The sequence below is a fragment of the Penicillium brevicompactum genome, assembly GCF_028827555.1.
Source record: "Penicillium brevicompactum strain IBT 35665 chromosome Unknown utg000001l_segment0_segment0, whole genome shotgun sequence".
Lineage (NCBI taxonomy): Eukaryota > Fungi > Ascomycota > Eurotiomycetes > Eurotiales > Aspergillaceae > Penicillium > Penicillium brevicompactum.
In genome coordinates this window covers 1-19,149 of record NW_026623203.1, presented here as the reverse complement: position 1 = coordinate 19,149, position 19,149 = coordinate 1, and the positions used below count along the sequence as shown (strand labels likewise).

The 19,149-nt window shown below is 45.9% G+C and overlaps 5 protein-coding genes across 5 annotated transcripts; 3 read left to right on the top strand and 2 right to left on the bottom strand.

Annotated features, from left to right (window-relative positions):
* Positions 1-642: 642 nt before the first annotated feature.
* On the bottom strand, positions 643-1,966 carry N7506_000005 (FAD-binding oxidoreductase; the record flags this gene model as incomplete). The annotated part of the gene is given in 4 exon segments (XM_056949301.1): positions 643-1,262; positions 1,285-1,363; positions 1,378-1,747; positions 1,815-1,966. The coding sequence occupies 4 exon segments, from the start codon at positions 1,964-1,966 to the stop codon at positions 643-645; spliced, it is 1,221 nt and encodes a 406-aa protein (XP_056815216.1).
* Positions 1,967-3,447: 1,481 nt separating this feature from the next.
* N7506_000004 (uncharacterized protein) lies at positions 3,448-7,155 on the bottom strand (the record flags this gene model as incomplete). Its single annotated transcript, XM_056949300.1, has 2 exons — positions 3,448-5,547; positions 5,605-7,155. 2 exons carry the CDS (start codon positions 7,153-7,155, stop codon positions 3,448-3,450), a joined length of 3,651 nt encoding a protein of 1,216 aa, XP_056815215.1.
* A 374-nt stretch (positions 7,156-7,529) lies between these two features.
* N7506_000003 (5'-methylthioadenosine/S-adenosylhomocysteine nucleosidase family protein) lies at positions 7,530-8,810 on the top strand (the record flags this gene model as incomplete). Its single annotated transcript, XM_056949299.1, has 1 exon — positions 7,530-8,810. One exon carries the CDS (start codon positions 7,530-7,532, stop codon positions 8,808-8,810), a length of 1,281 nt encoding a protein of 426 aa, XP_056815214.1.
* Positions 8,811-9,540: 730 nt separating this feature from the next.
* Positions 9,541-10,319, top strand: N7506_000002 (uncharacterized protein; the record flags this gene model as incomplete). The annotated part of the gene is made up of 2 exons (XM_056949298.1): positions 9,541-9,604; positions 9,658-10,319. 2 exons carry the CDS (start codon positions 9,541-9,543, stop codon positions 10,317-10,319), a joined length of 726 nt encoding a protein of 241 aa, XP_056815213.1.
* Positions 10,320-15,143: 4,824 nt separating this feature from the next.
* N7506_000001 (uncharacterized protein) lies at positions 15,144-15,813 on the top strand (the record flags this gene model as incomplete). The annotated part of the gene is made up of 2 exons (XM_056949297.1): positions 15,144-15,511; positions 15,567-15,813. 2 exons carry the CDS (start codon positions 15,144-15,146, stop codon positions 15,811-15,813), a joined length of 615 nt encoding a protein of 204 aa, XP_056815212.1.
* Between the last annotated feature and the right edge of the window lie 3,336 nt (positions 15,814-19,149).

The window sequence follows — 19,149 nt, the reverse complement described above, 5'->3', positions numbered from 1 at the left end:
TTTTTTTTAATCACAATAAGTTCACAATCTTCCATTTATCAAGTTTCTGAGGCGTGCAACGAAAGGGAACGAAGTGTCTGATTAAAGTGTACATCGCCGACGCGCGTTTATCTCTCGGCCTCAACATTGTAAAGCTTCATCAATTTCCTCGACTAAAATCCATTCTGTTGAATACACCGTCAGAAGCGCTTCGAAAAGTTGAAAACTACAGTTCAGAATCTGACTGCTTTGGTTGATCGTTGTGGTGATTGTAAAAATATTGATTAATCATGATGACATTGCTCATCAATTCTATCGTAGGGTCGATTTCTTTGCTAACAGGACACCATCCGTCAATTTTCTCCGATAATCACAGATCTTCGGTTCTTCCTTCGTCCTATGAAAATCACCATGGCAAGTTCTGATCTCTCTCCCTCCAAATTCTCTCTGCTCTATTCGTGTACACAATCCTACTTCCAAGCAGCATGCCTCGGTGTCATCTCTAGAGTTCTGTTGTCTTGTGTCGTTGAAAATTCAGATTGTGCAACTCCAAAGACATGTACCAAGATCAAGATGAATATTACAGAGCCAAAGGATGCCTGGCCAACAGCCGCGTAGTACATGACGATGTAATATGGAAACGAGCCATCTCTGCCAAAAAGCTCAAATGAGGATTGAAAACCGTGAATCCGACCGGCAGCATAACCTCCGAAGGAGATAACAAATATGCTCAGGAGGAATCATCCAACCCCCCACCCCATTTAAAAAGGCTCCGCGGTTAGCAAAAGCCATCTCTGGCTGCGAAGCACTGACGAATTTGCCCATTTGAAGAAACTTCAAGAAAATGAAAGACTTGATACAATATGGTTCTTCCTTGATTATGCGGGCATACTCATTAAACATCGTACGCACAAATTCAGGACTCATCGGTAGTACAAAAGAAAAGCCTTTCATGCTTTTCCGGTCCCCAGCCACTGCTACATCGTTTAGCAGCGCATTTACCTTTTGATAGGGAATCATCGTCACCGTATTCATGACTGGATTGAGGGCCAGGAGATCCGCATAGCGCGTCCTTCCTTCTTCCTCGAAAGTATTCCACATGACACAGCACACAATTGTTGATTCGGAACCTCCGGGTGGCACGGTCAAAAAACAGTAGACCGCGGACCGGCCATCGGCAGTATCATCGCCCACGAGATGATTGGCGAACTCGATGACCTGCTCCAGCTTATCTGGCGTGAATGCGAGAAGTCCAACATAAACCTCGCTTCTCTGCTCGAACGCTTGGAATGTGAACTCGCTAACCACCCCAAAATTGTGCCCTGCGCCCCTGATCGCTCAGAAGAGCTCCGGGTTTTCCTCCGCCGATACAATCAGTATGTGGCTATCTGCCAAAACCAGCTTGACACGTAGCAGGTTGTCGACTACCAGCCCATACCGGCGACTCAGCCAGCCATAACCGCCACCTAGGGTCAGTCCGCCGACACCCGTGTGATTCACAACGCCTCCAACAGTTGCCAAGCCGTGTGATCCTGCCTCCTGGTCAACGTCCTGCCATAGAGCGCTACCTTGAGTGGTCACAGTGCGCTTTACAGGATCTACTGTGACCCAACGCATCCTGGAGAGGCTAATCAATACCCCACCTTGCGACGATCCCGCCCCGGAAGTGGAATGGCCGCCTCCTACGATGGCAAGGTCAAGTCCGTATTTTTGGACAAAGCTAATAGTCTTCGCAATGTCCTCCTCAATCCCGGGCACAACGACGAGGCTCTAACAAGACAGTTAATCAGTAGCAATGCCACGATGGAGAAGAGAAGGAATACCATACCGCCTACTTCTCTGCTGTGTCCGACCAGCGTTCCATTGCAGCATGATACTCCTGTGAGTTGGGCGTCAGGACCCTGGAGTCAGACAGCTGCTCTTCCAACTCTCTCAACATCCCAGCGTTGATATTCGGGGAGCCGGTTCTCTCGAGTATAGTGCCCATTGTATTGCTATGTGCTGAGTTAAACAGCTGACTATATGGGAAATGTAATAGCAAAGGAAAACCTATATTCCCATAGGCCTGGGCCACGGTGACTGATAAATGCTCTTGGATGGATTGAGACAATGTAGTTATTCGCTTTGTCCAGCACCACAGGATCATAGACAGTATGCTTCAGTCGACTTCTCATTCCAAAAGTAGTATAGCAAATGAAGTCATATACTCCCGAGCATATCTCATTGGTCTAGCGTTCCTGTTCTGGACTCTCTCGTAAACAAACTATTACGATTGTGCACAGTTTGATATGGTTTGTCTTTATTGAAAGGGATATTAAATCCAGTCTCAATATCTGCAAGGTCGAGATTGCGCTCCCTTGCCTTTTGCCGGACAAACTTTCTTGAGCATCTTTTTATGCAATAGTACAACTGATGCTGGATTTTGTTGCGTTGACGTCGAAAATTCGTCCTACTGATATAGTGCTATCTGATCAATATACAACTCAGACCTTCCGGTCAAATTATCACTGAGATTTATAGCATGACTGGTGTATTTTGCATCTTGTAATAAGAATTGCAAGGTTCTATTGGAGGCTGGGCGTAATATCCATGATCACATGGCGCGGAAGAAAACGAATCACTGACTTTGACCCCACAATCGATGATGTGGACTAGATTTATAATGTATTGTAATGTATTGTAAGATAGTGAGGAGAACAACAACCGTTCTCTATTTGTCGAATTGTTAATACTCCCAACGCTTTCATGACATCGCTAAGTACATTAAAAAAAGTCTCCCTAGCTACAGCGGAAGATCCGTGGCAATCAATCACGTAAGTGTTTAAATCAAGATACCGCTCTAGATTCTTTGAAGTACGAGCTAATTTATGATGATCAGCGGGTTCCGGAGTACTGTGGGGCCATCGATCTATATGACCGTGATTTTTCCTTTCTGGCGTTCCAAGGATTTTTCCTAAAAAAAAAAATAATGATTGATCGCAGATGACATATGCTGCCGGCTGTGCCCAGGGGAGGTCGTATGGTGATTTGAATCTTGATACCCTTGGCGACTTGAGTTCGAATACCTGTGGTCAAATCAGATGGCTCACTACAAGAGAAAGACAACCATGTAGACAGCCCACGGGATAAAAACTCAAGGATTTTAGCATGGGAGATCATATTGATCTAAGAACATGTGGCTCACGCATCGTTAATAAATTTATTCTCAAGCACCCGGTCCAGCGCCAATCGATATCTTTCAGTATGATTGATTGATTGATTCATTCTTTCTTTCGGTGTGACCCTTTCAGTAGGGATGTTCAATCATGCTAGCAGATTCCATGTTGAACTTCTTTATGTGAGATCATTACATGTATGATGATCATGATGCTATATTAGATCTTTCCTTCTTCATGTGACCTACGCATAGGACATAGGCTCCTGACAGCATGAACTATATTCTGATCCTTGTGGAGATTGAATTACCTGTTAGATCGAAATGAATGAAACCCGTCCACGGGAATTACCAAAGGCAAGCACACTACCCTTCAATGCCAGGAATGTTTTCCGGTATTCTGTGGGAAGCCATAGCCTTCTTTCACCTTCATAATATATCCACTGGGTGTCTTGAATGGATACACCAAAGTTCCGTTCAGACCAAACAAAACCAGAATGATTGTCAAGGGATTGAGACAATCTATCAGAGCCAAGATCCCAAAGTATGGTAGTCATATCACAAGAACAAGATGCTAGCAGTTTACCGTCGGGTGAGAAAACAACAGAGCTGACTGAGGCACTGTGACCTTCAAGACTTTTGCGAAGGTTTCCTGTATCAAGATCCCAGAGATTAACAGTATGGTCATGATCATCAGAGCCAGATGCCAGAATAAGACCATCAGGTGAAAAGTTGATGCAGGTAATTTTGTTCGTATGGTGCGTCAGATTATAGACAAGAGTGCCTAATCTGGAATCCCAGACTTTGATGGTTTTATCATGAGAGCCAGATGATAGAAACCTGGTATTAGGCGAGAATGTGACAATGTTAATTTGATCACAATGGCCGGACAGGTTATGGTATAAAATGCTCTGCTCTGGTTTGCGGGCATCAAGAAGCCAGATTGCAACAGTTCGATCATGAGAGCCAGATGCTAATAGATGACCAGTAGGCGAGAAAGCAATTGAGTTAACCGAACCAGAATGCCCCTCTAGAGAATGAAGAAGGTTACCTGTGTCAGCATTCCAGAGCTTAACAGATCTATCACAAGAGCCAGATGCTAGCAAATGGCTGTCAGGACCAGGTGCGAAAGCAATAGAGTTAACTTGATCAGAATGGCCCTTTAGTATATGACATAACTCTCCTGTACTAGGATCCCATATCTTAACATTCTGGTCGTAAGCACAGGATGCAAGTCTATGACCGGTAGACGAGAAAGTTAGAGTGGAAAGATTGCCAACATGGTCACTTTGAGAGGGCTCGTCCCGCTCAATCATACCGAGGTGCCATAGCTTGATGGACTTATCATCGGAGCCAGATGCTAGTAGTTGGGTATCGCAATTGGGTGAGAAAAAAACTGAGTTGACAGGCTCGGAGTGGAGATTGAGTGTCCAATACAGTTCGCCAGTGCAGTAATCCCAGATTTTAATGGTCTTATCCTGAGAGCCAGAAACCAATAGCTGAGTGTCAAGACTAGATGAGAAGCCAACAGAGCTGACCTTCTGAGAATGACCAGGGAGTGTGTGACGTAGCTCGCCTGTACTGTAATCCCAAATTTTAATGGTCTTATCCTGAGAGCCAGATGCCAAAAGCTGAGTATCAGAGCTAGGCAAAAAAGCCACCGATGTAACATGACTCTTATGGCCCCTGAGAATTTTGACAATGCTGTCTATGTTGTAATCCCAAAGTACAATAGTCGAATCACGAGAGCCGACTGCTAGCAGCTGGAACTTGGGGTTAGGCGAAAAGGCTGCAGAAATGACATGATGGCCTTTGAGTTGCGTATGTGACCGAAACGTCCTGTAATTCCAGATTTTAACAACCTTCTGATCACCGAAGCCAGATGCTAATAGCGGAGGATCAGGAATAGGCGAGAATGCGACAGATGTAACAGAACCCAAATTTTCCACAAACGTATGGGTCGGAGACCCTGTTCTAGAAGCCCAGAGTATGATGGTCTTATCAGCAGATCCAGATGCTAAAAGCTCACCATCAGGCGAAAAGGCGACAGTGTTGACAGAACCAGTATGTCTCTCGCGACTCCAACGTAGCTCGCCTGTATGAGGATCCCACATCTTCACTGTGTAATCGTGAGCGCCAGATGCTAGTAGTTGAGTATGAAGACCGGGGGAAATAGCAATAGAAGTGATCCAATGGCCGTGGCCCTCCAAAGTTTGTAGCTCTGTATTCCATGTCCCCTCCACTTTTCTTAGCTTGTACAGATCGGTGTCAAATGTTCTTTTCAGAATAGAGCTCTTGGGACAAAACATGAGCCCTGAAGAATACATCTGAAGAGGTGCAGTCTCATACAGGGGTCGATTCTTGAGGACTAGTCGATTGGCATCAAGGAGGAATTTTGATATTTCTGTACCCTTCTAATCCTTTCGTCAGTATGTATACCACACAGATAGAAAAATAGATCGGCCTCTTACTCGGTCACTTAAGAATGAGCATATCTCCCTGACTGCTCTCGCAGCTTCAGATGTCTTTCTCAAAACGCTCATTGCCTCCAGCCAATAGAGGAAATAGCCTTTAAGAAATGGCAAGAGCTTGACTGACTCGATCCCCTGGCTCCCGCTATGTATCAGGTGCTGTATCCAGTAACAACAGGCATATTCCACTTCAGGAGCAAGAAAAGTTTCCTTCATCTCGCTAATAAGAACACCCGAGTTCACGCAACCACAGATGTTTTGCTTCAGGTTTCCACGCATGACTCGTATGCAGTGCCCTGCCATCTCCTTATGAGTCTCCTCATAATTGACATAAAATCTCGACTTCCCAGATCTCTCTTCATTAAACAGAAATTCGGAGAGGCAAGTGTGATGTATGCGGAGAGATCTGGAGCCGTCTTCCGGAAGATCAATGATGGCACGATAGTACTCCATGATATCGCGCACATTTTCAGTTCGTCGTCCAAGCAATTTGCTCAAGGATCCCAAAGAAAGTGAAGAAAATAACACCATGATACTGCCAAGTAACGGTTTTATCTCAGCGTACAATCTTTTCCTCGCCGCATCATTGTTACCGCGAATGGAGGATTTAAGCACGGTTAAATATATCTTGTCCAATTCTTTCACGGTCTCAGAATCCCCGTGGTTGTCAAGAATATCTTTCAGTCGTTGTGGGATACCCAGTTTGTGATAGTCTGAATGACCAATGTAACGACTAGCAGTTGCAGCAGAGAGGAACGAGCCCCCGGCTGTCTTCGCCAGGGCGTTGATTTCTGTCTCAGCTAAGGAAGGTAAACTGCCCTTGAGAAACGTCTGAATATCTCCTTCTACAGACAAGCTCTGTAGATCACACCGTCGAGTCTCAGGAGTAAATGAGATGTTTCTTTCATGTCTGCTCGTGACAAGAAACCGCAGACGGGCTTGGTTAAACCCGGAAGTAGATTTGATGACGTTAAGAACATTTTGTATGTCCTCATCATGACACTCATCAAGTGCATCAATCACAATGAGAAGTAGGGTTGTAGACTTGGTGTCTAGCCTTGATAAGGGATCCAGGATAAGCAATTCCCATTGATACCGCAGGGATAGGTTGGAGATTTCTGGACCGAACATAGAGTTTTCAAGCTGGGTTTTAAATTGTGGAAATCGCTCAAGTTGCTTGGCAATTGTGGTGACAAATAATTTTGCATGAGAAACGTCGGGTTTGTCCCGTGAGAAAAAAAAGGTCGCAGTCCAGAGTGGTTTCTGGTCCTCTTTCTTGTAGTAGTGTCGGGCAATCTCTCTTGCAATAGTGGATTTGCCAGCGCCAGCAAAGCCATGTAACCAGAAAACGTGTCCTTCTTCTCCATGAATCCATTGATGAATATCGCCCAAGACCTGAACGCGTGTGTTTTCATAGCAACCTGGGAGATCATTGCTAGAAGCATTGAATAGGGCATCTTTGGCGAGTAATAATAGTTCACTACGGGCGTGCGCACACGAGGGGTATGTGATTATATTTCCCATGTGGACGCTGGCCTGTGCTCCATCCATTTTTACGTCATTCTTGAATATAGAACCATGTTGGTCGGTTTGATTCATTGTGGCTGAAAAGCTGATCATCCAAAGTTTTGAGAGGAAAACGGTGGAAAAACTTTCCGTGTACCAGCTCTGCTTGATATTTGATCCAGTTGGGCAGACAAACAGGCGCGTTGCTACCTGATCTCGCCTTGTGCAGATAATGCACAGGTTTCATTGGTTAGATGTAGAAGAGGACAAGACTGAATGGCCTTGACCCCGCTCCGATCCATTACCTCTATTACTTTACTTTTAAGCGGCAACTCAGACTAGGTTATTCGAATCGAAGTTCGTTTCGCGACGTCTACTACTCTACTATGGCACTCCACACCGTTAATCCTATGACTAGTATGCACCCTTCGTGCCGTGAGGACTTCAGGATCGCAATTATCTGTGCCCTTCCCATCGAATATGATGCGATATCTCTTGTCTTCGATCAGTTCTGGGATGGGTCTGGCGATAAATTTGGCAAGTTGCCTGAAGACCCAAACAACTATACAACGGGTCGAATCGGAAACCACAATGTTGTGCTAGCTATGCTCTCTCACATTGGCAAAGCCAGTGCCGCAAGTGTTATTGCCAGCATCTGCAGGAGCTATGTCAACATCCGGCTAGCAATAGTTACTGGAATATGTGGCGGCGTCCCGCTGGGCGGCAGGGACGGGTCCCAGGAAATGCTTCTGGGCGATGTAGTGATTAGCAACATTGTTGTGCAGCATGATTTTGGGAAGCGCTACCCCGATCGTTTTCATCGCAAAGATACTATTCAAAGCGATTTAAACAAGCCAAGCAAGGAGTTACGGAGCCTTTTACTTGCCGTCACGACTGAAACGGGACTTGAGCGGCTTCAACAAAGAACGAATGATTTCCTTCAAGAACTACAAGCAACCGCTGTTCGAAAGAATCGTCGTACCCAGTATACATATCCCGGTAAAGCAGAAGATCGGCCTTTTGAGGCAGACTACCGACATATGCACCACAACTCACCATCATGCATATGTCGTGAGTGGAGCATAAATTCGGACCCTGTCTGTGTTGATGCCCCTTTTCTAACTTGTGATGACCTTGGATGTGAGAAAGCACATCTAATTCCTCGGAAAAGATTACAAAGTTCAGAACCAGGCATTAAGGGACCCCCAATGCCTGCTATACATTTTGGGCCTATTGCTTCGGGAGATACAGTGATGAAAAGTGGGGTAGAAAGAGATATCATCGCCAAAAGAGAAGAAGTGATCGCCTTTGAGATGGAAAGTGCTGGGATTTGGGAAGAGGTGCCATCCATCGTGGTCAAGGGGGTATGCGATTACTCTGACTGCCATAAAAACAAAAATTGGCAAACTTTTGCAGCTGCCACCGCGGCTTCTGCAGTCAAAGCAGTACTAGAGCGATACAGCCCTAGAGAAAAGGCCCCTCCAAATCACAAATCCCCCCAGAAACCAACTATTGCACCGACTGTTCGACAAGATGGGTCCCGGTTCGTTTCTCATGTGGAGGGGAAAGAAATCAAGCAAGGCAACCAGATGAAAATCTCGTCGCAAGAGTCCAGAAATTATGCTCAAGGAGGCTCTTTCTTTGGAGGGAGTACTAAGAGTGAATCCTCTGTCACACAGGGTAATACGATGACCTTTTAGAATACTTGCATTGTTTTTGCATGATGAACCAGGGATGCATCTGCTATATTTCTTTTATCTGGCAAAGCCATTTGGTCGTGAGATTCACAAAATCAAGAAATGTCAGTATACGAATACTGAAACTGAGTCATTTGCTACATGTTTGCATGTTTTTGTTTGTAATTTATTTGTCAAAAATCCCTGCTCAATTGCCAGAGTCAGGGATACTGTACAGGTAGAGATTCATACAGTTCTGATTGGCCAAGGACATCCTTTACTCGACAAGAAACAAAAGCCTGGCCTTTCGGTCAGCAGCTCAACCCAATCGCGTAAAAAATTGAAAACTCTGCTTTTGCGCCATGTGCCTCTCTGATTATCGACAATAGCGCCAATCCAGCCACGAGAGGAGTATTCGCGATTGATAGTAGCTATACCCTAGATAGAGAGTTGAGGCACACCCCGGGCACTCTTACTAGGACAGATGGAGCGGTTTCTGCGTAAAATGAGGTACGAAGGTGGTGCGTCTGAGAGCGTCAGTGGTTGCCTGACGTGGCGAACACGATGAGCTTCCAATGTCACCGGGCTGTGTGGAATGGGCTAGGCACTGTTTGTGATACTGCGCTATCATTGGTACTTATGCCCCCTTGCTTTTTCGGGACAAATTTGAGCCTCTGTCATCGGTCGCTTTGTTCAAATGTTTCTTTTACCCCTGAAAATTATCCTACACTTTTTCAACAGGCAGTATTCAACCATGGCAAATTTTCTACTTCTGTTGCTTTTCAATGTGACGGTTGTTCTAGCGCAATGCTATTCGGGTGGGGGCAGCCACGTCGTATATCAGTTAATGCATGTTGCTCACTATTGTCAGCCCCTGTCAGTATCGACGATCCGATTGCAGACGATACAATCGACACCGAGTACTTCCAAGCCAATTTGCGCTATGAAGGAGCTAGAAAACTCGAATATATATGCCATGACAGATACAAAATCGAGCTGTACCGCAAATATTCAGATAATCAGCAATACCCCAAGCCCTTTTACAGCAGAACTATTACAGCCCCGGCAAGAATTCTTGAGATCCCTCCATCAAGGCTGAATCGCATAAAACCCGAAGCGGAGTGGGAGGTTGATTTCGTTTTCTGGACTCTGGACTTGGAAGGCGATACGACAAAGTTGTCGGTTATCCCTTTCACCTTGAGTGCCCCAGCCGCTACGTCTACTTCCGATATATACAGCGATACGAGTATGGACACCGGCTTTCCAGTCAGCCAAACAACAACGGAAGCCAGCGCTTCAATTAGCCAGATGACAACGGGAGCCAGCAAGTATCTCCCAGAACAGACCACATTGCCAGAAGAAAAGATGAGAAACGAAGAAGCCGGTAGCGGTGGTCTATCAGATGGAGCGAAAGCTGGCATAGGTGTCGGGGTCAGTGTGGGCGTTTTGCTTTTACTCGGCGGAGCATTCTTCTGGTTCTTGGCTTGGAAAAGGAAACCAAGTAACAAAGATGAAACAAATGATGCCTCTTAGTCACTTGTCTTTTTGTTATACTGAATGTATGAGACACGAAATGAAATTTAGAAATTTTTTCGATCCTAATTTTCCCAGAGTGAGGAACAACTATCAATTTATGGACGATGTAACACGACCAACTTCCCAACACCCCTATGTAGAGTATCTAACAGCAGGCAAATTTGTATTTCCCACGAGCGCCCTACTTTCAATGACGGCAGGCACATTTCAGGAACAACCAGCCCACCCATTGATGCTGGTTATCTGACCTGGCCCCGTCGGACTGGTATTATCGGGGAATTAAGGTTCCAAGTGAGATTTCCTGCCTTTACGTAGGAAGTGATTTCACTGCAGGGTGGCCTAATAGCACATTGCCACACGAACATACATATGGACCCCGCAGTCCTCGTGAAACTGTTCTCAAATTCTCAACGCAAGATCTTTTGCGGCTTGTGAAACTTCTTTTTTTAAAAAAAGCACATCAAGTCCTAATTTTAATGGTGATTCACTGCGACCTTTTACATTAGTGAGACTGGCTAACATCATTCAGGCTAATCAACCAATGTGCCGCCCGGGTCGCAGACTGGGTAATGGCTCCATGTACGCGGCTCCCTCATCATATAAAATGTGTTAATACCAACTATGAATCTCTTCCCAGGACCCTGCCGATATGCGAATCCATGGGCCAAAAATATTCCAATGCCTCCGCACCAGAAATCAATCAGGAGGGGTCGAAGTTCTCAAGAAAAATCCATCTGCGGAAAGGCGGTGCAGTTCATGCAGGTAACAAAAGTCACCTGAGCGGTATATCAGCCAAAGTTCAACAGGGTGGCTCGGAATATGCAGCAGAGATCAACGGAGATGAAGAAGTGGTGGTAGAAGAGGGCAATAAGGTCGAATGTCAAAATTCCGAGACAGCTTTAGATAAAGCCACCAAGGGTTCTTCTTAACACGAACCAGCAATGATCAGACGACCCCTCACTACTCGTATTCAATGCAAAATTAGCTGAAATGTACGTTACAATCTATCGACAAGAGTCGAATCTAAGGTAGAAAAGCACTATCTATGGAGGAGAACTTGATCAAGAACGGAGAGAGAGCGAGAGAGAAGAAGGAAGAGGGAGAGAGGTATCTAACTAAACTACCGACTAACTAACCATCTACTCAGTAAGGGAGGAAGGTCCGCCCTGATTTGGGTCACCTGACTTCTGACAATCATCCGGTGGGCGAACCAAGAGAAAACCATGCAATCCTTACTGTATAGTATCTCATCTTTCGTTGATCATCCCTTGAAGATCGCATTTTGGGTCAGCCAATCAGATCCGTGATTCTCAGAATCGGATGAGTTTTATAAAATCTGAAAGTCATTGCACTCAAACCAAACCCAAAGAGCTAGGGAACCGGAGAGGATTCTCATTGATGCGGCCAGGGGGACACTCCTGCAATTTTCACTGCGCCGCCCAGGCCAAGAGGCCGTCAAATCATAGTGATCGTGACAACGCACCTACAGGAAAGACAGGACACCACAGAGAGGCGCAGTGGCAGATCGGCGCTTCAGGTAGGGCAAGGGGGCTTTAATATCACCACATGACTATACCGCTTTGTTTTCGAGCAGCTGAGCGAAAGACCCGCAGAGACCGTGTACCTTATGCGGACGATAGCCCAGGAAATAAAAAGCGAAAGCCCTTGCGTTCGCTTGTAAGGTCCCAGATTGGAAGTTTGGCCCAGTTCAGATAATGTCATGATTGCTGCAGCGTAAGTCTTCGCCAATTGTCGCTCTAGAAAAGGTCGAGAAATATGTGAAAGGTAATAAGGAGACGGACTAGCGACAGAAGTGGCTCTTGGGCTAAGGGAACGATTACTATAGGCAAAGTTCCGGTAATTGTACAACTTATCGATACAGTCTATGTGTGTGGACCCCGTGACTGGCATTAATTACATAAATTTCGCCTGTATTCCAATTACACACTGATTTTTACTGAAACATTGCAAGTTTACTAAAAGATTTTGGTCGAAAATGGCGGTGTGTGTAGGCGCATGTGTTCAGCATACCTAATGTATCTGTCAGGGTCCATGTATGGCCCATACCTAGTTTTAAATGAGTCATTTTCGAATGGGAGCCTACGCCATTGGTGAAAACTTGACAAGTCACCATGTATGCATGATTATCCGCCAATGGAAAATGGTTCTGCATATATGTATGCATTGATGGTCCACAAATCTTTCTTTAGGCTCTCTCACTTCGGTATAGCGCAAGTGCACTTGAGAGGTTCGTCGCTCTCTGATGAGCCCACCCCCCTGGAGCAATATCTCAAAACCTGCGTTTAGACCCAATTATAGAGCACTGAATCTTGGCTCGGCGGTCTGCGCGGTAATCGCACCGGCCTACAGGACTTTCACCCAGCTTTCACCCAAATTATCACCCTGTCTATATCGCACTAACCCTTCTCACCCCTGATTGCGAGACGAGAAGGCGGCGCTCACCCTATGCTCACCCTGGTGATACCCACCCGATTCCTGGCTACGGTTAAGCCGCACGCCGAATGGCCATGCTGGCCAATGATATGGTCTAGCCTAGTGGGGAAACAGCCGGTCGCCGCTTTGTGGTCGCGCGACCAAGGGTAAGAGGGGTGAGTGCGTAATAGAAGGGGTGACACTCTAGCTAAGAGTCACCACTGGTCGCGCGATCGCCAATCTCGTTACCGGTCGGTCGTATACATGAAAAGAGAGTGGCCAGAGTACTTACCAATAGAGGTAATGAAGACCAATGAAACCTATTTCTTTTTCTACGATGCCACGATACAGCTTGGACGTATCGGAATATCGCCCTTTCCGGAAAGAATAGACGATGCTGTATACGAATTTGATAGATTTTATCGGGAGGCTCGGGCATATAACCATATTGACTTATACTGTTCCGCCCGCGAAAGAATCTATTTTCCGCAATTCCATGGGGCAGTCACCAACATGCAAAAATCTCGATTCTCCTCTGGATATTACCACAAGCGAGCGGTCATAATAGAAGCAATAAGACCGGAGTTGTGCTCTCGACGTATTCTTAGCGAAGACGTCGATCACCTGTCTAAAGACTTCTCAACTATCCTCGAAGTGGTATCTGAAAAGTTTTACACTTCTCCGGAGATGGTCTCGCTAAGTCCATTTGAACAGGAGTGGTATCATTCTTTACTCAAAGACCGACTTCGTCGCCTGGATGCTTTATATCGAATTGGAATAACCCATGGCGACATTCATGATTTTCACTTTCGACTTCCTAATGACATTTACGACACTGTTCTATACGATTTCTCCGAATCGTACACATTTTCTAACAAGCAGCCTGTTCGGGTGGATTCCGGAAAACCTCGGCCTTTAAGCCTTGTATCCGCGGGTGAACGTGAACGTGTCCTTCTACATATCCACAATCGGTAAGAAAGAAGACTTCATCACTTATATCATGGCTAACGTACGGTTAGAGCCACTTCACGGGATCTTCATTCCCATCTCATGGGTGCAAACCCTAAAGCTCCAATTGACAACGCACTCTGGGAGTCTCTCAAAAATGAGGATGAATTGTTAGAGCTGATTATGCTAAAAGTCTCCTATCGCCCGGATAGTCAGTAATTATTGAGTCGTTCCCACATTTGAGATAGTAAGTACTAACTACTGCAGGCTTTTCAATGCCGACATTGAATTCCATTTTTCCTTTCCTGGAAGCCGTGTGCCCAAAAGCTGACCTCTGCTGGCATATTCGTCGAGGCAGGCTTTTATGTCACTATGAGTCAGTCTGGGCAGTCATTTACGAAGATAAAGCCCAGCCCCAATCAATAATCTTTGATTGTGAACCGCAATTTGGGACAACAGAGAAGATGGGGACCCCTCGCTTTATACTTTGTTTGGTACCAAACTCGTGGATTGTGCCATTGAGAACGAAACCTGATTTCGCCTCACTTTGTAAGCTACGGAAATTTTGCTCACATCTTCTTTCAACAAAGACTCCGGGGGCAATTATAAAACGAGCTGAACTCTTTTGAAACATTCTAAGAAGAGAAGCGGTGGATAGATATGGATAATCAAAGTGCCTTACGAAATTAATGTATTGTGAAACGTGCCCGGACATGTTCCTTTATTATGTCATCTATTCTTATTCATACCACGTAGTCGACGGTAGATTTCCTAGCAGTACATGACATCTTGTATTTCAGCATTGGGATAAAGTATTCTCTTTGTTTCTGGGGAGCAGTGATACGAAAGGTCACCTATACGAGTTTTTGAATATTCTCAGATATCACTTATTTTGTAGTTAGAGAATACGGATGGTCGATTGTCTAGGTACCTCGCGGCTGTTTCACCACACAGGGTGTTTCATATCACCAGGATGGGGGTTAGAGGGGGAAAGAGAGGGAAAATTGCGTCAACAAGTGGAGGGGACGGCGAGTGGCGGTATATAGATGGATGGCAGATGGCTGGGCGGTAAAAGCGGCAAGGGACGGGGCAAAACCTAAACGAGGGCAGGGTGAGGGCGCCAAACCCGAAAGGGCTAGGTGATGGTGGAGACGGGCAGGCGGTAACTAATACTATAATCACTCCACATATTAGTTATTATGTTATTTACTGTTTGTAGAACAGAAGGCTATCCAGAGCAGGTAATTAATTAGATATAAAATTCGACCCATTTGTCTTTGTTAAAAACCTAGCGGGAATTGGTTCACTGACTCTGGGAGATGAAACATGGAACTTTCACAGAAATGTTCTCGACCCTAACGATAGTATTTGGCATAATGAAAGGCTTGTCTGTTCTGGCGAAATGTAGCTCGCAGAGCGTTCGTTCCCGCTTCTTGTCACATGACTATCACTTGTGACTACATGGCCAGCTTAGTCCTACCACGTGACCCCTGGTTATCATCCTCTCGTTGCGGCATAAACAAACCACTCCCAATATCCCAATACGAACATTTTGGTGCACGTCCATGGCATCTGGCATCACCCCCACCAGGGAGTGTCCCTGAGGCCCCTCTTACACCACCGTCTACGGAACAGAAACCTTTATCGAGAAGTGCACGAAGCGTGGTCACTTGTTTGCGGCTCCATCGTGCAAATCACCGGCCAAGCTCTTGGTGGGAGCGTCGACTCAGACCAGACGACTATACAGAGGTCTTGCGTGTGCTTCATTCTGATGAAAATCTCCGCAACTACGTGGAAGACAAAATACGGTAGGTACTGCGACCTTTTTCGACATTGAAAAGCAGATGTGTCTAATTATTACAGATACGATTACGATCCCTGTCGCTACTGTCTGACAATCCGAATGCCAAGCCTTGTTCATGATACGTTTTGCGCAAGAATAGTGGATGAAATAATCAAACAATTGAGACAATTCCAGGAAACTGACGGACCTCTCGCCGATTTCGCAAAGCAGGTCGAGCATTTTGCCACATCCCGAATTTTCATACCTGAAGACACGCACGATGTAAGTATATCTGTGAGAGGACATCGCTTTGGGAAGTACCCTTGAAGCAGAAAACGCAACGTAAACATAAAACCCTAAGCATAATATGTACGCATCCATATCTAGCTCCTTCGTTCCTATATGACTGGGGATACGCGCTGCGTACGCATTTGCCCTGAAACGAGACAAGAGAAAAGGAGAGCACATGAGGGGATGGGCGTAACGCAGCGTCAACCCCGCCTTTGATTCAGCCTGGCGCAGACCCTTAGTTTGTACCCCTTCACTCTACTCCGCGTTATCAGTATTCCTGTACAGTGATTTTTACCATATTTTATGTCTGCCACTATATGACGTTATGTATCATTTCCATAACTATGGGCAAGTTATGATTAGAATTTTCCCCATAGAAGCGTCACCAATGCGACAAAAAAGCCACCAACAGTCCATGCTATATTCCAACCGAAAAGGAACTTAGCAACAACAACCACTGCTAGAAATATAATGACTACCAAAGGCGTCCTCTGTGTATCGAAGGTCCAGCCCTCGCGGATTACTAATCCCCTGAATTTGAGCTCTACCAAACCCGGACAGTGCCAACTATGCCAACCGTTGAATTGGCTCAGGACGTCCCTATTATGTATGATCAGTGGTTGCATCTTCTAATGTTCTTGTTTTATCTCTTACCAATGGCTCAAGGCTAGATTTTCTTTTTCGAAAAAGTCATTTGAAGCCGCGAGGACAGGATTGGACAAGACATGTCTCATTAAGGCACGTGCATTCAACAGTGAAAGATTCCGCCTAGCGTCACGAAGAAGTTTTACTGTGCATTCCTCAGCCTCATCGTAACCAGGCAAGCAATCCCAGCATTCGCAATCGAAGGCACAATCCACACTTCCCGTGTCTTCATGGTAAATAATGCGGGTTAACCAACTGCCCAGCAGAATGTGACCATGTGAGACATGAGCGATGTACTGTGGCCCCTGCAGAGAACAATAATCTTTTCCAATTCATCGTCTTTTACAACACCCACACTTAATCTTAGTCTCTTTTTGGCTGATCTCCTTAGTGATGAGCAGGCCAGAGTATTGGTCGAAATCCTTTACAGCAACGTGACAAGCCACTTGGCATTGCTTCGCATGGAATATATTGTGTGCTTCTTCTGGCTCATTTGTCTGAAAATTTGTCTTATCGATCTCGGCAACGCATAACCATGCATTGGTTCACTGGTACTAAGATGTGGGTGGATGCAAGGTACGAGGAAACAATCGCCTTGAGCTCTGGATTATGAAGACTATGGAATACTAACGACACGCCGAGCGATAGAGCCAAAAAATCTTTCCATCCGCTGAATTCCCCACGAGACAAAAGCGGGCCAATGATTACATGGAAGCTGGTTCTGCAGAACGAAGCGCATACAACAACTTCCCATCACCTGGGCCGCAGACTACCGTACTCCGGTGTCAGCTTTGCCATGGCCGCCGATCATCTTTCTACCATCGCAACCACTCCAGCGATCCAATAAGCTTTCCTCCACAAGGGATTTGCTCGCGGAGGCGGACCCAATGTGCGGCGAATAAAGCTAAGCTCCAAGTATCTCGTGGGATGCTTCCTGTGATACATGAACTGCCGGCGGATGAGATGGTCAACTACACGGTGGGTTTGCCAACGGGCTTCTTCGCGAGCTCACCATTGAGCTGACACTAGGTTGACCAAAGAAGAAATACTCACCTTGAGGGCAAATGAAGCGGATCCGAACCGTGTTTGGTTTTTCTCTTTCTAAACTTTGGTTTTTTTTTCCTTTTGTACACTGGACAGGGTTACTAGAAGTTCACAACTCGGTGATTGTGATGGTGGGTTTTCTGCGAGCCTGGGCCAATTTATTTTCGACCCACTTCGAGTGGTTGCTCATTTGAACACTTTCGGTTTGCGTGCCAACTCTCCTGGATAAAGAGTGCAGTAGCTTCTTGCTGTCTGTGGGATATTGTCGTAGCTGGTGTGTTTCTTCATTCTCGCCCGGAGTTCCTGGTGGTGGCTGGCGGTGGTCTCTCTCTATTCCCGAAAGGGAAGATTGTGCGACAGCTTTCTCAATTTTTGGAGGTCGGTCTCGCATTCTCCATCATAAAACTACTCCGCACCTATTAGTGGAATCTGACTCGCTAGCAAGGCTGAGGTGGTCATCCATCAACAAATATCACATTCCAATCTCATCTAACTTGCCATTCCACCAGCATGCATGAGTACAGGTCACGTACATTGTAAAAAAGGCCCAGGATTATACACAAAATCCTCCACAGTAAAAGAAAAAAACCTATAATAACAAGAACTGAAATTTGACATAGGATATCATGCACCAATGAAACCTCCGCGCGTGTGTCTGGAACTTGGTTCTAGGTTACCAGGTAGCTCTTGACGTTGTCCAGTATTGGTCTGAAGCTCATTGCAAATGGCAGAAGGACCTGGTAATTCGCTCCGTGCTTTGCTACCCGTTTTTGAATCAGTGGAGCCAAACCCAGTATAAGATCCGAATACCGTATTTGAATCTTTAGGCGCTGCGGAAGCACTTTCAGGATTGTTCCGTGGTCTTGAGAGAAGACGCTGCATGAACCATATTATTCCCACGATTATAAGAGCACCAAAAAAGCCTCCGAGGGTGGCACCAGCGATTAGACCTTTATCTGTGGAGGACCTTGCTGCTGAATTTGTTGGTTCTGGGGAGCCTGTTTACGTGTCAGTTGTGAAAGGCAGAGCTGCAGAGGCGGTCAAAAAAAGAGACGGGACGATAGCGTACTTGAACACGTGCCTGTCTGGGTCGCACTGGTCCATGTATTGTTCTTGTTTATGGCCGTCTTCGTCGCACAACCATACCAGTAACGTCCATTTGTGAAGCCTGTTAGCTGCGGCTCGCAGCAGAAGTATCCCTTTGCCCACCAGAGAGTCCAAGTCGAATTGGCGCATTGCGCCGGAACTACCCCAGACCCAGTATTGGTATCAGGACACTGTGAGTTGGCCCCGTATTGTTCAGGCTCAGATAAACCTTCTGGGCAACAGCTGTACCAGTTGTCCCAGGTCTTAAAGCCTGGAAATTGCCCGCAAGAATTTTCTCGGCGGACTGGGTAGCCACCTTGGACTGTTGACGACATTTTATTTTTGTAATAGCGCCAGGTCGAGTCGAAGGATACCGAAATGGATAATGAAAAGACGAGGGACTCTTTTCAGTCCTAAAAGGAGGATCCAAGGGGTCAGCAGGGAAAAAGAGTTCTTGACCTCTGAGGCTTTTAAGTCTCTGTTGTAATCGTGAGAGTGGGCCCTCTTGCATGACAGTAGGCGGTTAGGCATGGTGGTATCCACCATCTATAGAAAGGATTTGCAAGCTGGTCATAATCACTACACCAGGCCAGGATC